This window comes from Brachyhypopomus gauderio, unplaced genomic scaffold, assembly GCF_052324685.1.
Source record: "Brachyhypopomus gauderio isolate BG-103 unplaced genomic scaffold, BGAUD_0.2 sc91, whole genome shotgun sequence".
In the NCBI taxonomy this organism is placed as follows: Eukaryota; Metazoa; Chordata; class Actinopteri; order Gymnotiformes; family Hypopomidae; genus Brachyhypopomus; species Brachyhypopomus gauderio.
In genome coordinates this window covers 929,776-949,452 of record NW_027506912.1, presented here as the reverse complement: position 1 = coordinate 949,452, position 19,677 = coordinate 929,776, and the positions used below count along the sequence as shown (strand labels likewise).

The following is a 19,677-nucleotide window of genomic DNA, read 5'->3' as shown; positions in this document are numbered from 1 at the left end:
TTGGCCATAGATAATGTGGTGCCGTTTACTGTGATGGATAATTAAAGTCTAGCTCTTATTTATGCATAGAAACATAAATCGACAATATAATCTGTAGCGTCTTTATGCGCGGATAAACTAATTCAACACAACACCGGCCGAAAGACCTTACAGGCATGAACTCTGAACTGTCAGGCACCGTTCAGAAACTGATCAGTTCAGTTAAATGTACAATGAGTCCCCGCTTAACGATGGGTTTAGAGACTGAAATGTCCATCGTAAAGCAGCTTTCGTCCTTAAGCGTGACCCTAGATTTAGATACTTTGATCATTAATACAGTATAGAAAAAACGAACAATGTTCTCGTGCGTACAGCGTGAGAGAGAGCGATCGCGTTGCCGAGATGGGCTTATCGTACACAACACTCCACTACACTCCACAATCTTCGCAGTTTGAGATTCGTTTGGTTACTTATTCGCAGCTCCTTATTCGGCGGCTGAAGTTGGTTACTTATACTTATAACTCCGGAATATCATCTGTAGCGTTTTTATGCGTGTGCAAATGAGGGGCGTCGGAATTTGGCACAACACGTTCGTTTGGAAAAAATTCTCCGTCGTGCCTGCTGCTTGCATGAGTTAAATGAAAATGAGCACTTTCTTCTTTGATTTACAACTTTGTCCTACCACCTGATTAACTTTCTGTTCCACCCCTGACGGGTGAAGGAACATCTACAGAAAAGCCACATCTCATTATAAGTCACATGGTTCAAAGCGTGAGGGAATAAGTAGCGTTTATAATCTGGAAAATACGGGTAGCAATCGCGGGGGCTCCGCTGTGGCAGGTGGAGGTCACGGTCCGCTCTTCAGCGCTGTTTGCAGGGTTCATCCACCTTTACAAGGTGGAATTCAAGCACATGTACGACACTTTCAAGGTCCATTTTCAATATTGTCCAGCACCTTCAGCTTAATTAAGTTAAGCACGTAGTCGTCTGTAACTGCACCAGCCTCAATTTGTCTAATTAGACTGTTTATTTCCTCTTTTATTCTGTCGTGAAAAGAGATTTCTGCTGCTTTCAAGTCCAACTACGAGCGATTGCTTCTGATTGGAGTCTAAGCCCCGCCCCAAATTCAGGCGAGCGTTCCTATTGGACAGTGATTAGATTTCATTCTGACACGAACACAGCTTCGCAGAGACACACAGTGGAATACAATGACGTTCAGTCGATTGCATTTCAAGGTGGCTTCTGGCACGAATTCAGCGTTTCTTTCTTTAAATACAAATCCACACACACTGGAGCTTTTACTTTTCATTGTGGCATGTTTTCATCACATCAGTGTTTAAATCAATCTCGTGATCATTACATTTAAAGGAGACATTTATGTACGGTGAAAAGCAATACCTCGGTGCCGTGATTACATTTCGAGCTGTATTATATTCAATTCTGGCACAAATTCAGCGTTTTGGTTTTGAATGGTAATTCTTGTGTATTGTTTTTCAATAAAGAGATAAAGTGCATTGAAATGTAATGTAATAGTGCTTTTGCATTTCATTGTGGCACGTATTCTGCATGTTTGTATGGAAAAGCAATGCATTTTGTGGATTGCATTTCCATTTTTGCCTAGTAGTGATTACATTTCGAATAGGCACGGAATCTTCTCCATAAACGTGTGTTGTGAAAAGCTCTATATAAATAAATTTGACTTTGACTTGAACTTGAAGCCTAAGTGCATCGTGGTCAAGAAAGAGCAAAGCAGAGCGATATTTAAACCATAGAAAATATATGATTAAATATAGAGTTTAACAAAACAACCCCCCACTCCTTAATAAACAGTGTGTTTTAGAAATAGTGACATGTTTGGCAGGTTTCTCCAACTTCACCATATACAATTCTGATGCCCTCTGCACTATAGGAACAAATATTCCCAACTTTTCCACTGAGAAAGTAATTATAAGCATCCAAATTGCAGTAAGCTTTCACTGACTCTGGTGTAAACACATTGTTTCAGCAACATAGTGATGATACACATCTGGGTTTGTCACTTCAGATAAACATTTGGAAACAGTGGGGAAAATGCCTTAAATTCTTCATGTCTGAGACTCAGTTTTGTTTTCTTTCATCTCTGTGATCTCCCATCACATTCTGTCTTCATATGGGACACCCAGCAAGACCCTGGAAGAGAGTGGACGTCCCTGTTCCTCTTTCCCCAACTGACTGATATTTGTGGAGGAAGTGTGAGTGTGTCAGATCTGTTTGGTTATCTCAGCATATTTTCCATCAGGTTTGCAGCATTATTCTCACTCAGAAAAGTAATAAAGTACCTGGTCCTGGTGTGCTGATCTGTATTCATCCAACATTTGACCAGTTTCTTTAAATAGATGGAATGTAAAGTCAATGTAGGCTATTGGAGACATAGCTAGGGGAAGTATCATAATGCATTCACAATACAGTGTAATTCATACTGTATAAATGCAAAGTGGTATTTATTTTCAGTTGCTACCAAGTAATGTTTCGATTGTTATATGTTCAAGACATTCAAGTGTGATGCGAGTGTAACAAACTAAAGAAAAAAACAAAACACTAAAAGGTCTGTTTGTGTAGAATTGCTTTTAATCTGTCTCTAGAGCATTTACAGACTTTCAGAAGAGTCAAAAACACCACTATGGTTTCCATGGAGTCCCAGTTAAAACATTTATGCACATTTCACATCAGCTTTCGTCACATTCAAAACTAGTTAAATTATTGAAACACATTGAAATTTCAGGCCTAATATTTTTACAGGAATCCAAAACACACAGTAACTTGTATGTTCACTTTGCAAGCAAGTATAGTCCATGCTTTCTGTAGGTCACGGAATAGAGGTGATGCTGAGATTTTAAGGAGGGTGTCATGTTTAGCCCCGCCTCCCTGTCAATCATGTATCACTTTTTAGTCTGTTCAGTCATGCCCAGTGTTACTTCCCCTTCAGCTGTGTCTCATTTAGTTCTGGTATTTAATCATCTGGGTTATTGTAAGGTGATGGTGAATATTATAGTGAAACTTATTGTGAAAGTAAAAATTATGGTGATCGTTTGTGGTGCAGTCTGTTGTGTTTTGGACGTCAGATTCAGTTAATCTTTCTATATTTATATAACCGACTTTCCCTCTGGGATTAAAAAAGTTAAATTTAATCTAATCTGTTTCTGTTTTCTCTACATTTAAGGCAAAAATATAGGTTCATTTTGGTATTTACGAATGCCAGGGAAGACCGAACTGGACACAATGTATGTAGCACTTGTGCAAGGCGTGTGTAACGCGGTGAGCACGGGAACGTACGCACAGCGTGAAATAATATAGAGAAGGGTGGACCCAAGTGCTGGCTCGCAAAAGCAATACATTTGACACTCGTCACATGTATTAGCGAGAGGGAAACGCGCACAGCGACCCAGAACGAACAAACAAAACAACACGGGAGACTTAACACGCAAGAGAATAGAAACCAAAATCATGAGGGCATGGAGCAAATAGAAACTAAAAACAATGTGCAAAATACAACACGGGAAAAATAACAGTTAACCGTAGTGAGATGGGAGAAAGAAACAAAACAACAACAGTAACTAAAAAACAGCGCGGATAAATGCAACGCGAAAACGAAACCAAGGACACCAGAAGAAGTAATTGGCAAAAAACGCCACAGCAAAATAAAACCCTTCCCAAAAATAAAGGCAAAACGGATAGGAAGACATACAGGATTGGGAAAACTTGAGATAAGTCAGGAAGCGACGCAGGAGATAGATACTCGGATAAGTAAAGAAAAAGCATAACAGAGAGGTGGCGAGACACCTTCAAACGAGAAGCAATCACAGAGAAATCAGAGACTGGCTGAGAACGTACGGTTACGCCAGTATAGTCTGGGACTGACTCTGGTGCCCCTAGCCACGGCTGGGGGAACAGCATCCGAGCCAGCCCTGACAGCTTGTAAAATGAAGCTCAAGAATTTTGGTAACAACAAAAAGCATTTTATTTTACCAAAGCACATTATTTTTGTTAATTAAATGTGAAAGACACTTTATTTTCTGTATTTGTCATTCTGTCTTGCAAAGCAGACTGTAGTAGATCATGCAGATTTTATAGACTTAAGCAGAAATTTTTATAAATCAAATCGTTTTTTTAATCGAAAATCGTTTTGAATCGAAAATCGATTTTGAATTGAATTGTGGCCCTCAAAATCGGAATCGAATCGTGAGATAGTAAACGATTCCCACCCCTAGTATATTATGTTCCTAAATAAATTTTAGTCATGAAAACAGGGTTGTTTTAATTATGTCATTAAGATGTATTTTTCATTAAGACATTATTAATTTTACATTGCAAGGTAGGGAAATGCTTGTGTAATCTTTTATTTATTAAACATTACAAGTAATCTGTTGTAATCACAACTGATAACAAGTAATTAGTAAACATTCTGATCTCAGACCAGCTGCTTGAACTTAAGTGCGGACTAAAATGTGGGAAACGATTCGAAACTGCGTGACGTAACAAAACCTGTTTTTGGAACAGTCACGTGACTTTCCCCTTTTAATACGGACTTCGAAACAGTGTTTCGGAACACCGTGATTCAAATTAATCGATTCAGTTCAATTTCGCGTTTCGAGCTTGACATCACTAGTTGTCTTGTCTTTATGTCTAATGATTAGTTGGTCATATCTGTTAGCCTGTTAGTTCTGTTATCATGCCTCATTGTGTTCGTGTTGTTTGTGTCTACTGTCAATTTGTGTGCAACCCTGTATGTTCAAAGTAAAACACATTTGTTAAAAAACCAATCACCTCAGAGACTGTGTTTGCTTCGTGATTGAGCAACACCCACCACGTCACAGAATAATCCACCATTAAAGGACAGTGAGGGAGCTTTACGAGGTGAGGCATTATCAGGAAGAGGATTACGGTTATCTTCCAATACGTATCTTGTCTGAGGACTTGATTAAACAGGTTAAGGATGGTGAACCGTTTGAGCTACCCTCCTCGATTTGTCCCTCCCACGAGTTCAATGAGGAGAATAATTTGGAGGGGTTCGTTCTCCAGAGCAGACCATTTTTTTTTTGTCCTTGTCTCATCCGAGAGAGGAAATGAACACCCTCGATGGGTTTTTGAACTTCTTAGAGCACGATTTGGCAAGAGTGGATCCACTGTTGATGATTTTGAATTTGGTGCATTCTCTGCTCCCGAGGTAGTTCATTTTCCAGAGCACTCAGAGAGGAAGTCTCAGCACTGGCACCAGTTCCCAAGAAGGTTACCACAGCCCCAACTACTAAGAGACCTGCTACAAGGACAGAGCAGCAGGACGTTAATATGGCTGTTCAGTACAAGCCTACAGTTCGCTGCTCCAAATCTGTAGCGGTACAGTGTACATCAAAGACCAGCGGACGAGTGTTTGTGGCTGTACAATGCAGCACCGACCTGCTAACAAGACTCTACATCAATACAGTGCTCAATAGGACCTGTTACGGCTCATGTGCCCCTGGTGGCACCCCTAGAATCCCCAGAGGTACCAAAACATTTTTGGGGGTACGGGGCATATTTGTATATGTGGCTTTTCGTATATATTCACCACTGTATTGTTATCCAGTAATGTTTGTCATGTTCCAGTTACCAACTACTATCTCTTATTTGCCGATCCACATTTACACTAACAAACTGACATCATTCTTAACCAAGCAGGGACACTGATGCATGTGAATACTCCAGTTAGCCTGCTGGCCATGGAGAATGAAAACATAAGGAAACTAAAATCATTCAGACTGATGAGGAAACGTTCAAACGTCTGTGCTCAGTGTCTCCCACTACTGTTTATTGCAGATCACATGTAGTCCAGCCTGCGTCATTCTGTACTAATACAGTGCAGTATTAGTGCACTACAGAAAATGTACAGTTAGCTAGAACTGGAGCTAGAAGCATCGGACTTCCCCACACTGAGCAGTATAGCATAGTTTCCCATAAACACCAACATAACGTTTTAGTAAAATGTTTATTTGATCTCATATTGTCTGTCACTGATAAATAACAATGTATAAACAACTGGAGAAAATGACAGATGGGTTGAAAACTCAAATGCTGATCCCACAGATCACTACGACCTTTACCAAGACTACATGAACTCAGGGTCACAACATTAACATCCCACAGATCACTACGACCTTCACCAAGACTACATGCACTCAGGGTCACAACATTAACATGCAAGCTTCAAATAATACATGTTATTCCCGTCATTTATTTTATTTGCTCTGAAACTCTCCTGTGTGTATTTTGTTTGATCTCCTGTGTGAATGCGCTGGTGCCGTTGAAGACTACTCTGCCTAGTAAAACTCTTCCCACACTCTGAGCAGTGATATGGCTTCTCTCCTGTGTGAATGCGCTGGTGTTCATTGAGATGACTGTGTTTAATAAAACTCTTCCCACACTCTGAGCAGTGATATGGCTTCTCTCCTGTGTGAATGCGCTGGTGCAGTTGAAGACTACTCTGTCTAGTAAAACTCTTCCCACACTCTGAGCAGTGATGTGGCTTCTCTCCTGTGTGAATGCGCTGGTGTAGTTGAAGACTTCCCTGTGTAGTAAAACTCTTCCCACACTCTGAGCAGTGATATGGCTTCTCTCCTGTGTGAATGCGCTGGTGTACGTTGAGATGACTCTGTGTAGTAAAACTCTTCCCACACACTGAGCAGTGATATGGCTTCTCTCCTGTGTGAATGTGCTGGTGTTCATTGAGATGACTGTGTTTAATAAAACTCTTCCCACACTCTAAGCAGTGATATGGCTTCTCTCCTGTGTGAATGCGCTGGTGCAGTTGAAGACTTCCCTGTGTAGTAAAACTCTTCCCACACTCTGAGCAGTGATATGGCTTCTCTCCTGTGTGAATGCGCTGGTGTAGTTGAAGACTTCCCTGTGTAGTAAAACTCTTCCCACACTCTGAGCAGTGATATGGCTTCTCTCCTGTGTGAATGCGCTGGTGTAGTTGAAGACTTCCCTGTGTAGTAAAACTCTTCCCACACTCTGAGCAGTGATATAGCTTCTCTCCTGTGTGAATTCGCTGGTGTTCGTTGAGATTTCTTTGTGTAGTAAAACTCTTCTCACACTCTGGGCAGTGATATGGCTTCTCTCCTGTGTGAATGCGCTGGTGCAGTTGAACACTTCTCTGTGTAGTAAAACTCTTCCCACACTCTGAGCAGTAATATGGCTTCTCTCCTGTGTGAATGCGCTGGTGTTCATTGAGATGACTCTGTCGAGTAAAACTCTTCCCACACTCTGAGCAGTGATATGGCTTCACTCCTGTGTGAATGCGCTGGTGCCGTGGAAGACTTTTCTGTCTAGTAAAACTCTTCCCACACTCTGAGCAGTGATATGGCTTCTCTCCTGTGTGAATTCGCTGGTGTTCGTTGAGATTTCTTTGTGTAGTAAAACTCTTCCCACACTCTGAGCAGTGATATGGCTTCTCCCCTGTGTGAATGAGCTGGTGTTCGTTGAGACTATTTTGTCTAGTAAAACTCTTCCCACACTCTGAGCAGTGATATGGCTTCGCTCCTGTGTGAATGCGCTCGTGTTGCTGGAGATGACGGTGTTTAGTAAAACTCTTCCCACACTCTGAGCAGTGATATGGCTTCTCTCCTGTGTGAATGCGCTGGTGTAGTTGAAGACTTCTCTGTGTAGTAAAACTCTTCCCACACTCTGAGCAGTCATATGGCTTCTCTCCTGTGTGAATGCGCTGGTGCTGTTGAAGACTATTCTGTCTAGTAAAACTCTTCCCACACTCTGAGCAGTAATATGGCTTCTCTCCTGTGTGAATGTGCTGGTGTACGTTGAGATTTTCCTGTGTAGTAAAACTCTTCCCACACTCTGAGCAGTGATATGGCTTCTCTCCTGTGTGAATGCGCTGGTGCAGTTGAAGACTACTCTGTGTAGTAAAACTCTTCCCACACTCTGAGCAGTGATATGGCTTCTCTCCTGTGTGAATGCGCTGGTGCAGTTGAAGATTACTCTGTTGAGTAAAACTCTTCCCACACACTGAGCAGTCATATGGCTTCACTCCTGTGTGAATCCGCTGGTGCCGTTGAAGACTATTCTGTCTAGTAAAACTCTTCCCACACTCTGTGCAGTGATATGGCTTCTCTCCTGTGTGAATGCGCTGATGTTCATTGAGATGACTGTGTTTAATAAAACTCTTCCCACACTCTAAGCAGTGATATGGCTTCTCTCCTGTGTGAATGCGCTGGTGCAGTTGAAGACTACTCCGTCTAGTAAAACTCTTCCCACACTCTGAGCAGTGATATGGCTTCTCTCCTGTGTGAATGCGCTGGTGCAGTTGAAGACTACTCTGTGTAGTAAAACTCTTCCCACACTCTGAGCAGTGATATGGCTTCTCTCCTGTGTGAATTCGCTGGTGTTCGTTGAGATTTCTTTGTGTAGTAAAACTCTTCCCACACTCTGAGCAGTGATATGGCTTCTCTCTTGTGTGAATGCGCTGGTGTTTCTGGAGATTACTGTGTTTTGTAAAACTCTTTCCACACTTTAAGCAGTTGTAGCTTTTCTCCTTTTCCATGTTTACTGATTTCAGCAGTCTGACATACTCCTCACAGATAAATGTGTTTATGTAGGTAAAGTTTACGTGTTGAGGAAAGTGTACAGCATTAATTCCTAGAGGAAAAAGACATTGTAAATTCATTGTGAGATGAAGATGAAACAGTCATGACAAAGAACCGTTTGGGTTCTGCATAACGCTAAAGACATTAATTCTAAAGACATTCATTTTAAAGACCATCAGGAGAAAGTGCTAGGCTTCATTACTTCACTAAAATGAAAACACTTGTGTATGTTGTGATTACGTGTCTCTCTCTGGTTCAGTGCCACTCTATGTGCCAGTCTATAGGGACTTTTATTTTGTAGGGTTCATCAACTTTATTTTCAAAGTTGTTCTTTTCCTTCCTTTCTCTCTCATGGTGCTGCAGAGCTGCTTTGGTCTGTTGAAGCTCCTTATGAGTTCCAGCAGTGTGATTTGATCTTTTAAATTATTGTGCATCAGAGAATTAATCTATGGGCAGCACCAACATATCACAGAAAATTCACCTGTGCACACGATTACTTAATGTGCCTCTTTAGAAATCACTCCTGCTAAAAGTGTCCAATAAGTCACATGATCCACAAAGGACATTTTTTGTACGTACGTATTTGTACGTGTAGTGTGATGAATTAGTAAGTTGCTGTGCATTTGCTTGAAAGTCACATATGAATGAACAACTATCACATTTTGTATTTGTAAGTTGTGGTTTTCATTTGAAAATCACGTTACGTTTGCTTGCAAATAGTATATTTGTGGAATATGTTCTGTTTGGTTACAATGTTTTGGCAGCATTATAACTCCATAGCAGAGTTACTGTCGTGATCAGAAGGGTCTATACCTCTGTCTATGTGGGTATAATGAGATTGGGAGATACTGTGATAATACTGTGTAAAAGGATGTATAACCCAGCCTGTGTGTGTAATGAGATTGGGAGATACTGTGTTAATACTGTGTTAAAGGATGTATAACCCAGCCTGTGTGTGTATAATGAGATTGGGAGTCTGTTCAAAGATCCAAAAACAACAAAGGCTGCATTATGTATCCAAATCCAAAAGGTACAATTGGGCCTACAGGCTACCTGTAGGCTGTGTGTGCTTTAAACTGTTGCTTATTTATCTGGATTATACTGAGAAATTTATCAGTCGCAGGTTTAAAATATAACTCACCTCTTCAGAAGATCTCAAATGTCTCACTGTTAAGACAACTTCTTCAACATTTCTGTTGGACTGAAAATGATTAGAATGAAAAAAATTTTAATTTCCACACTTCACATTTATTAAAATTGACATTAAAAGTAAAACATGAATATGTGGTGTAGATCTAACACATCTACTTTATTCGAACTCTTTCTCAACGTAGATCTCTGTGCCATTTCTTATTAAATGCCATGTCATTTTTACAGCGTATCTGTAAAAGCTGTAAATCAGTCCCACCAGGATTTCGCGGGCCTTTTTTGTGATTGTTGCGGGCCAAAATGTTTGATGTTGCGGGTGTTTTTCAAAAAAATTGTGATGAAAGTTGCGGTGTGTTTTTGCTTTTTTGTGAGTACATTACAATAGGGAGTAAATGTTGTATGGTTTCCTCTATTTAGTAGTCCATTTTAATTATCTATTTACCTATTTAATCAGGGTTGCCAACTTTTCAAGATCGCTTGAAGTGAGATTTGAACCTGGAGAGGGTGGCGAACATTAATTGTTGACGGGGGGGGGCGGGGTTAGCGAACGTAAGTTGTTACCGGGCGGCCTGTAAAATGGACACAAATTAAGTATTATATCGAGATAGATCGCCAGTGGTTGGCGCCAGAGCAAACTAGTAACTCATAGATATGGATCAGAGATAAATAAACTTTATCTCTGACTTTAAACTTTATCTCAGTTTAAAGTTTAAACTTATAAACTTTATCTCAGACCCTCGCTGCTTGCGTGCGCTGCAGTGACTTCGCGGGGAATGTAGTGTTTGTGCGTGCAAAACACCATCGGGCGGCTGTGGCCTGCGGGCCGGTTCTAATAGTAATTAAATATCATCCAGGGGGCCATAGATAATCAGTTTGTGGGTCGGATCTGGACAGTTTATCCCCGCTTTCATGTAGTGTACCGGGATACTGCTTTTCCCGATCTTTTTGCCGTTATTTTCGTCGCTCATGCTGCTTTCAGTCTGCTCCTCTTGAACGTATATACGGAAGTAAGACGGGAGTTTGTCGGTCAAATTTGCGGGAAAGTTGCGTTGATTGGCTGAAGTTGCAACACCGCCCTGAATTCGCGGGGTTTGCTTGAAGTTGCGTTGAAGTTGCAAATTGCAACATCGCGACTTTCTGGAGGGTCTGGTAAATGGTGTTCAAGATCTACAGTATAGGCGAGATCTACTTCCATCTTCTGGTGAAATATAAAATAGCTTTTTTGTACAAGGGCATTTTATACTGTGCTGGCAGGCCGCATATTGTCCGCCGGTCTGGATTTTGAACATGCCTGCACTAAAGCACAGCTTCCTATAAACACCAACATAACGTTTTAGTAAAATGTACATTTGATCGCATATTGGCTGTCACTGATAAATAACAATGTACAAACAACTGGAGAAAATGACAGATGGGTTGAAAACTCAAATGCTGATCCCACAGATCACTACGACCTTCACCAAGACTACATGAACTCAGGGTCACAACATTAACATCCCACAGATCACTACGACCTTCACCAAGACTACATGAACTCAGGGTCACAACATTAACATCCCACAGATCACTACGACCTTCACCAAGACTACATGAACTCAGGGTCACAACATTAACATGCAAGCTTCAAATAATACATGTTATTGCCGTCATTTATTTTGTTTGCTCTGAAACATAGATGAATGGTAAGAATACTGATTTGAAAAAGACAACGGATCTTGCAGGGTGACTATTTACAAGACTAGATTCCTTTAGAGATAATTTTCTACCGTGCAATGGATACTTACAAAAAGAGAAACCGATTAACAATGGGAAAATAATCAGAATTCAAGGGCGTAAATTCAGAGGTGGGGACTCGAGTCACATGACTTGGACTCGAGTCAGACTCGAGTCATTAATATTAAGACTTTGACTTGACCACCAATAACTTGGGACTTGAATTGGACTTGAACCTGTTTACTTGCAAAGACTTGATTTTTTTTTACCCCAAATCTAAATTTTAAAACGCATATTAATATTTATAAAGTGCGCCCCATTAATTTCATTTCCGTCCTTCTGACGCAGACCGGTCCTCTGCTTTTCCACACTCTGTACGTGTGTGTGTGTGTGTGTGTGCGTGCATGAGCTGCAGCACAACCAATCAAATGGGGGATTGGCGAACGTAAATTTTTACCGGGCGGGGTGTAAAATGGACACAAATTAAGTATTATATCGCAATCGATCGATCGCCAGTGGTTGGTGCCAGAGCGAACTAGTAACTCATTGAATCATAGATGTGGATCAGAGGTAAATAAACTAGATTTTTTCTGGCGTGAGAAATCGGATGTCTGGCGTGAGAGCGTGTGAAGACGGTCAAATGCGTGTGTCTCATGCTCAGTGCGTGAGGGTTGGCAACCCTGGGTTCTGTATCTGAACTCGGGGAAGAGAGCCTCTCTCTGTCACCATCATAATATCCAGTTCTATCTCAGCATGGATTGTGTATTTGAAGACATCTACGTCGAGAAAAAAATATATTGACAAAAGTGGAGCGAGTTTTCAGCTATGGGGACATCATTCATCGTGCACAATGATGACATACAGACTTTTGGCCAGCAAATGCAATGCAGAATACTTTACTGAAATGTCTAAAGTTGCAGATTCCTGTTAATTGTTCAGTTCTTATATTTGTTTGTCTTGTGTCACTCACACATGGACACACATGTTCTCCAAGAAACCAGATAAGAGAAGAGAGGGAAAAATGCTGTTATGGTTCTTTGTATTGTACTGTGAAAATATCAGCACTTTTTATTTGAACATGGAGTTCTACTTATGACTTTTTCACAGAATATTTATTTCTGGAAAATTGTAGTTTAAAGTATGAATATTTTTGCAGCTAAGTTTAACAAATTGAACTGTGCAATAAAGAGGTGTAATTTTAATTTTTTTTATACTTCGTGTTTTCAGTTGCACATGTTTTATCAAGATTTGAGGAGAATACAGATTTTAAAAAGAACACATGTCTATTATTTACATTTAAAATATACCTACAACATTGGTAAAAAAAAAAAAAGACTCGAAAGGACTTGAAATTCCAAGTTTCAGACTTGGGACTTGACTTGACTATTGCCTGTCTTGACTCGAGACTTGACTTGACTTGAGTGTCTTTGCTTGAGACTTGACTCGGGACTTGAGGATAAAGACTTGGACTTACTTGAGACTTGCAAAACACTGACTTGGTCCCACCTCTGCGTAAATTACATTTCAATGTGGGGTGGGGAGACAATACACAGTAAACATTTTCTAAAAGAGTTCCTGAGGGGGCATCAAAGCTTCTCCCAAATGTTGTTATTGTGCTTAAGAAAAGTACACCCGTATATATCTACAGTTGTGATCAAATTTATTCAACCCCCAATGCTGCGAAGGGTTTTATGGAATTCAGTGCACATTTGTAATTGTGTTCATAATGAAATCTTACAAGGACTTGTTAAAGAACTAAATGCAACTAAGATAGCATCAATTTTTTTTGTCATAAAGTATTAAATGGCCTTTTTGTGATTTCTTCATTGACACAATTATTCAACCCCTTTACGACTACCACTCCTAAGAACAGAGGTTCATTCCAGTGTTTTCCATCAGGTATTGAAAACATCTGTGGATGTCAACGAGCAGCAATCAAGCATGATAAGCACCAATTAGGCAGATTTAAAAGGACTGTGATACTCAGCTCCTTCTAGACATCTACTGGTGTGTTTCCAAGCATGGTGAAGGCAAGAGAATGGTCCCAGAAGACAAGAGAAGAGGTTATTGCTCTTCACAAGAATGGCAATGGATATAAAAAGATTGCGAAGTTGTTAAATATTCCAAGAGACACTATCGGAAGTATCATTCGCAAGTTCAAGTTAATGGGCACAGTGGAAACGTTACCTGGTCGTGGCAGGAGAAAGATCCTGACCGCGACTGCTGTGCGCTACCTGAAGCGTAATGTGGAGAAAAATCCCCGCGTGACTGCTAAGGAACTGAAAAAAGACCTGTCAGATGTGGGCACTGAAGTTTCAGCTCAGACAATAAGGCGCGCACTGCATAACGAAGACCTCCATGCCAGAACGCCCAGACGCACCCCCTTGCTGACTCCAAAGAACAAGAAAAGTCGACTGCAGTATGCCAAAAGTCATGTGGACAAGCCACAAAGGTTTTGGAACAGTGTACTGTGGTCAGATGAAACTAAATTAGAACTGTTTGGGACAATGGACCAGCGCTATGTTTGGAGAAGGAAGAACCAGGCTTATGAACAAAAGAACACCTTGCCTACTGTGAAGCATGGCGGGGGGTCAATTATGCTTTGGGGCTGTTTTGCTTCTAATGGTACAGGAAAGCTTCAACGTGTGCAGGGTACCATGAATTCCCTTCAGTACCAGGAGATCTTGGAGGAAAATGTGATGGAGTCAGTCACAAACCTGCGGCTTGGGAGACGTTGGACCTTCCAACAGGATAATGATCCGAAGCACACATCCAAGTCCACTAGAGCATGGTTGAACATGAAAGGCTGGAACATTCTAGAGTGGCCATCGCAATCACCAGACTTAAATCCAATTGAGAACCTCTGGTGGGACCTAAAGAAGGCAGTTGCAGTGCGCAAGCCTAAGAATGTGACTGAACTGGAGGCTTTTGCCCATGAAGAATGGGCTAAGATACCCATAGGTCGCTGCAAGACACTTGTGTCAAGCTATGCTTCACGCTTGAAAGCTGTCATAACTGGAAAAGGATGTTGTACTAAGTACTAAAAAATAATGTCACTAGGGGGTTGAATAAAACTGATAATGATGTGAGCACAGTAAAGACATTTGTGGTTATTCCATCATAAATATTATGTTATGTTTGTCTAATTTATAAGTGCCTCTTTGATATAATTGTAAATAAGATGACTGAAATGATCAAAATCAATGTCAAACTGGCCAAAACACTTTATTTCAGTGGGGGTTGAATAAATTTGATCACAACTGTATGTATATCAGGGGGCACGCCGAGGCATAATTACTGGCACGCGACACGCTGGACCAGCATCAGCAAAAAAAATTAATAATGAAAAATAGATCCTCCAATCGAAATTGCACTTAAAGGCTCTGCTCGGCGGAGGCGTTTATACTTGGCAATTGATCGCGATATAATACTTAATTTGTGTCTATTTACACCTCCCCTCCACTAACAATTTACACTCGCCAAATTAACCAAACTAAATCAAATGTATGTAACATTATAGGGGTGCGGGAAATTTTCAATTGTTAGATGCATCTCGATGCGCAACGTGGACGATTCAGAATCGATTCACAAATGACAACAATCGATTGTCTAGACGTTAGCTGCGCACATAACAAAGACGCAAGAGCGGCAAATCCAGCCGACACTAACTTACTGAAGCCTGGTTTTATACTTGCGAGGGTCCGCACGGCGAAAATGACGTAATCGCGGTGACTTCGCCCATGCGTGAGGGTCTCGCGTGCTGTCGATTCGCGAGGTCGTGCACCTCTCGAGTTTTGTAACTTCGCGCGCGCCGCGCCTCAGCGCAATGAACAAAGTCATGTTTGCTGGGCTCATACACCTTTTACAAGGTGGAATTCAAGCACTTGTACGTCACTTTCAAGGTCCATTTCTATATTTCCCAGCACGTTAAAAAACTTAATTAAGAGCTTTATGGCCATGTTAATATATTATATAACCATTACATAGTTGTATAGTAACGAAGTAGAACTACTTCACTACTGTACTTAAGTACTAAAATGCTGTATCTGTACTTTACTGGAGTATTATTTTTTTCTCCTACTTCCACTTTTACTTCACTACATATTTTCCATCAGTTTAATACTTTTACTACGATACATTTTTTACGTGCTCTATAGTTACTCGTTACAATTTTAAACATGTTAGCTGGCGCTGTCACCGGGTCAAGCAATCAGGCTGTCTTATGAGAAAACTGTGCATGCTCCGATCGTGTCTCGTTTACTCTGTTGCTGCCTTCACTGAACAATTGAGCTTCGTAATCTAGGTTCACTTGACACGTCCTGACTGCTAAAGGGTCCGCGTGGCAAAAATGACGCAATCCTGGTGGCTCCGGTCGTGTACCTCTCGATTTTTGTGTGTGCGAAGTTGCAAGGTGGAATTCACGCACTTGTACGGAACTTTGAAGGTCTTTTTTCAGTATTTTCCAGCACCTTCAGCTTAATTTAGATATTTATACAAATACACATATACTCTAAATGATTCCAAATAATTCGCTTTTTATCTCATTAAAAGAGATGGTACCGTATTTGGTAACAGCAGAAGTGCAGCATAAGTGCTGCATAATAAGCTTGTTGGCGTTTTATTGTACATATATTGGCACCTTCCGCACTTTCAACGTCGAGTGATCGTGGCGGTGAGGGTGAGGAAGGAGACCACCCTGGCCCTACCTAGAGACAGTGTTTGTGTTTGCTGGAGTGAAAGTAAATTCCTATAGGATGAAATGCCATCCCTGCCTCCCTAAAGAGGGTGAAATATTGGCCTTCAAAAAATCACCTTCGAACTTGAAGAAACACATCAATGTAAGTTATAATTATAACGCACAGAAGACACACCAGCTTTAGCTGTGTCAGTAAGCGCTAGTTAGGTTAGATATCCTAGCTAACTAACCTAATTATGTTCATGACTGCTGCAGTATTCACTTAACATTAGCTGGCAATCATAAAGGCGATGTCACGCTGAGTTGTGTTTTTTGCAACAGTAAACCGTGTCTCTTTTCATGCTGACTAATCAGTCATTTTTATAGTGTAGTGTATAGTGTAAGTGATATATAAAAACAATTGATAATCAAACTTTGATGGCTTTCTTTAATTCAAAACATAATACTTGTACTTTTTACTTTCAGTACTTGAGTAATACATTTTTTAATAAACTACTTGCAATACTTAAGTACAAAAAATGCTGAATACTTCTCTACTTCTACTTAAGTAAAGTTTTTAAAGAACACTTAAACTTCTACTCAAGTCAATTTTTTGATAGAGTACTTGTACTTTTACTCAAGTATGGGTCTCTAATACTTTATACAACACTGAACCATTATATAACTAATTTTTACACATTTGTAATGTAAACATTGGCTGTATGAGGCCAGGGATGCTCGGTAGGTTTTTCTGTCACCACACTTTCTTGCTACCGGTGGAGAAAGTTTGCGTATGTGATCACGTGACTGACCGGCTTCATTTCATTGGTCAGACATACTCAGATGACAAGACGTTGGTCAGTCTTCTCACTGAAAAGACAAATTATTTACAAAACTAAAGTAATGGTAGCGCGTGGCACAAATCCGATTGTAACGGAGTAAAAATCGCGTTTTTCTCACCACATATTTACTCAAGTAAAAGTAGAAGTCTTTCATATTACAACTACTCTCACAAGTACGTTTTTGTCCAAAAAGCTACTTGAGTAAATGTAACAGAGTAAATGTAACGCGTTCCTACCCACCTCTGCCTATGTGTCCTTGAGTGTATGGAATTTCTTTGATCATTAACTTTATATTTGCAACCAAATCTCATTTACTAATCCATTTATGAACACTCAATACACGTCTATGGCAGTTGCCTTTATTAGAAATAGAAATGTTCATGCTGGTGTTACACCAGATTCTGTGACAGACGTTTGTACTTACATTTTATCGTCTCTTAATTACATAAATGTACTTAAATAAGACTGACCATCCCCTCACCATTGTAGCCAACAAAAGAAATCATGAATGGGATGGACAGGTGAGCCTGGGGTCTCCAATTCTGATGGCAGCCATCAGCAGTGGTGGAGCCAAAGGGGGGGCTGGGGGTGGGGGGGGGCACAGGCTCCGCCCCCCCAACAGAGCCTGTGCCACCCCTAGTGCCACCCCACTGGAAATGGTCATTTTAACCACTGGCGATTGGTCGATCGTGACATAATACTTAATTAAACAATTAAACAAATAAACAATTTACACTCGCCAACAATTTACACTCAAATCTCTTCCCAAGCGATCTTGGCAAACCTGAATATGCATTTCCTTTCGTTCACCATTTGTATATGGACCCCTCTGATAAAGCCTTGGTCACCCTTTGGCCACTCCTTGAAAAAAAGTCTAGCTCCTCCACTGGCCATCAGAATATGTGACCCACTGAATCAATAGTACACCGTGACTCCACAATAGCAGAAAACAATGAATAAAATAACCCTAACATTTTATTAATCTATATTTAAACATTTTATCCAAAGGGGCAGAATTAGCATTTATAATGACAGCATCTTACAGAGCATGCTTACGATGAAGCTGGCTCTTTTCGTGTAAAATTATGTAATGAAACATTTTTGTTTAAGTACCTTTATATAATTAAGAGACGATAAAATGTAAATACAAACATCTGTCATCTTTTGGCTCGCGGACACCAACAAAACGAGAAAAGAAAGCGCATCAGTGTAGTTTATGTAGCGTTCGTAAAGCGCACGTGTGTGTGAAAAGAAACTATGAAATAGCGCCCCCTGTGGTCACAAAACTCGATGGTCACAGAATCTGGTGTAACACCGGCATTGGAATCACCAGTACAATTTAAAATGATGGTTTAACTGGTGCTGATCTACTTGTGAACGCTTGATATTTAGCAGCATGGAAGTTTGGGTAAACATAACGTTAGCAGTTAGCCACATTGGTAGTTATATAAAAAAGTCCAATACCAGTTAACTCAGTCATCACTGCCCTAAACCACATAATGAAAAAGACTGACAGAAAAACACTCAAACTCCTCTGACTTGATGTAATTGTTATATCATAATCACTGACCTGACGTTCTTTGAATTCTTTAAATAAATCCGCGTGTCTGTCAGAGAGATGCTTTGCTAAGTTGGAGGTGTTGGCTCCTTTGGTTGGTACAGCTTTAAAACACCGTTTGTAGACCGGTTTTGATGTGTCCACAGGGTTGCCATGACTGCAATGACACTGCCCCCGTGTGGAACTCTTTGGAAATACTGCTCTTAAAAAAAATAAACGCACCCAGTCCTATAGCACCAATACTAAGCAAATTGGGTATTGTACCATTTTTAATCAAGAAGTATCGCGATACTACTCTAGTATCGGTATACCGTGCAACACTATTTATTTCCTTTGTAGAATTTCCGTACATTTGATGCATTACATTCAGTTACTAATGGACTAAAGACAAATAACATTCATCTCTAATTGCAGTATGTTACATTAATGTTTGGATTGGTCCAAGTGTAAGCTATTCAGGGTCACCAAAGGTTAAACCATTCTTGCATTGATTCGAAGCATCATGTTGTCTTGTCAAAATTAGTTTGCTCCATTTTAATTTAATAAGCATACAGTGACAGTGTCCAAAACATTGAGAACACTTCAAAACAAGTATTATGGATCCAAAAAGGAAGGAAATGTGAGTTATGCCTTTTAAATATTTACAGTTGAATACATTTAAGTATTTAAATTTCTAATGGTGTAAATATTAGACTTCTAAAAAAGTTTAGTTGCTGAACAATTCGGCATGTCTGTCTCGCTATAAAGATTTTAATTAAGTAATTATGCTTATGTACTCTGTAGACATACATGAATTGAAACAATCAGTGATTTGACAAGTTAATGTTTTACTTGATGTGCAGCAGGAGGTGGAAGATGTGCAGGAGGAGGAGGAAGATATGAAGGAGGAGGAGGAAGATATGAAGGAGGAGGAAGAATATGTGCAGGAGGAGGAGGAGGAGGAAGATGTGCAGGAGGAGGAAGAATATGTGAAGGAGGAGGAAGATGTGCAGGAGGAAGATGTGCAGGAGGAGGAGGAGGAGGAAGATGTGCAGGAGGAGGAGGAAGATGTGCAGGAGGAGGAGGATGAAGATGTGCAGGAGGAGGAGGAGGAGGAAGATGTGCAGGAGGAGGAGGAAGATGTGCAGAAGAAGGAGGAGGAGGAAGATG

General features: G+C 40.5%; 1 protein-coding gene across 1 annotated transcript in view; it reads right to left on the bottom strand.

The window, feature by feature from the left end:
- Positions 1-2,667: 2,667 nt before the first annotated feature.
- The window catches only part of LOC143494169 (uncharacterized), a 30,864-nt gene continuing 13,854 nt past the window's right edge, over positions 2,668-19,677 (bottom strand). Inside the window, exons 2-3 of the mRNA XM_076992258.1 lie at positions 9,733-9,792; positions 2,668-8,643 (exon numbers count right to left, since the gene is read on the bottom strand). Coding sequence (XP_076848373.1) covers positions 6,185-8,548 — 2,364 coding nt within the window. The 5' untranslated portion in view covers positions 8,549-8,643; positions 9,733-9,792 and the 3' untranslated portion in view covers positions 2,668-6,184. The remainder of the gene's footprint in view (positions 8,644-9,732; positions 9,793-19,677) is intronic.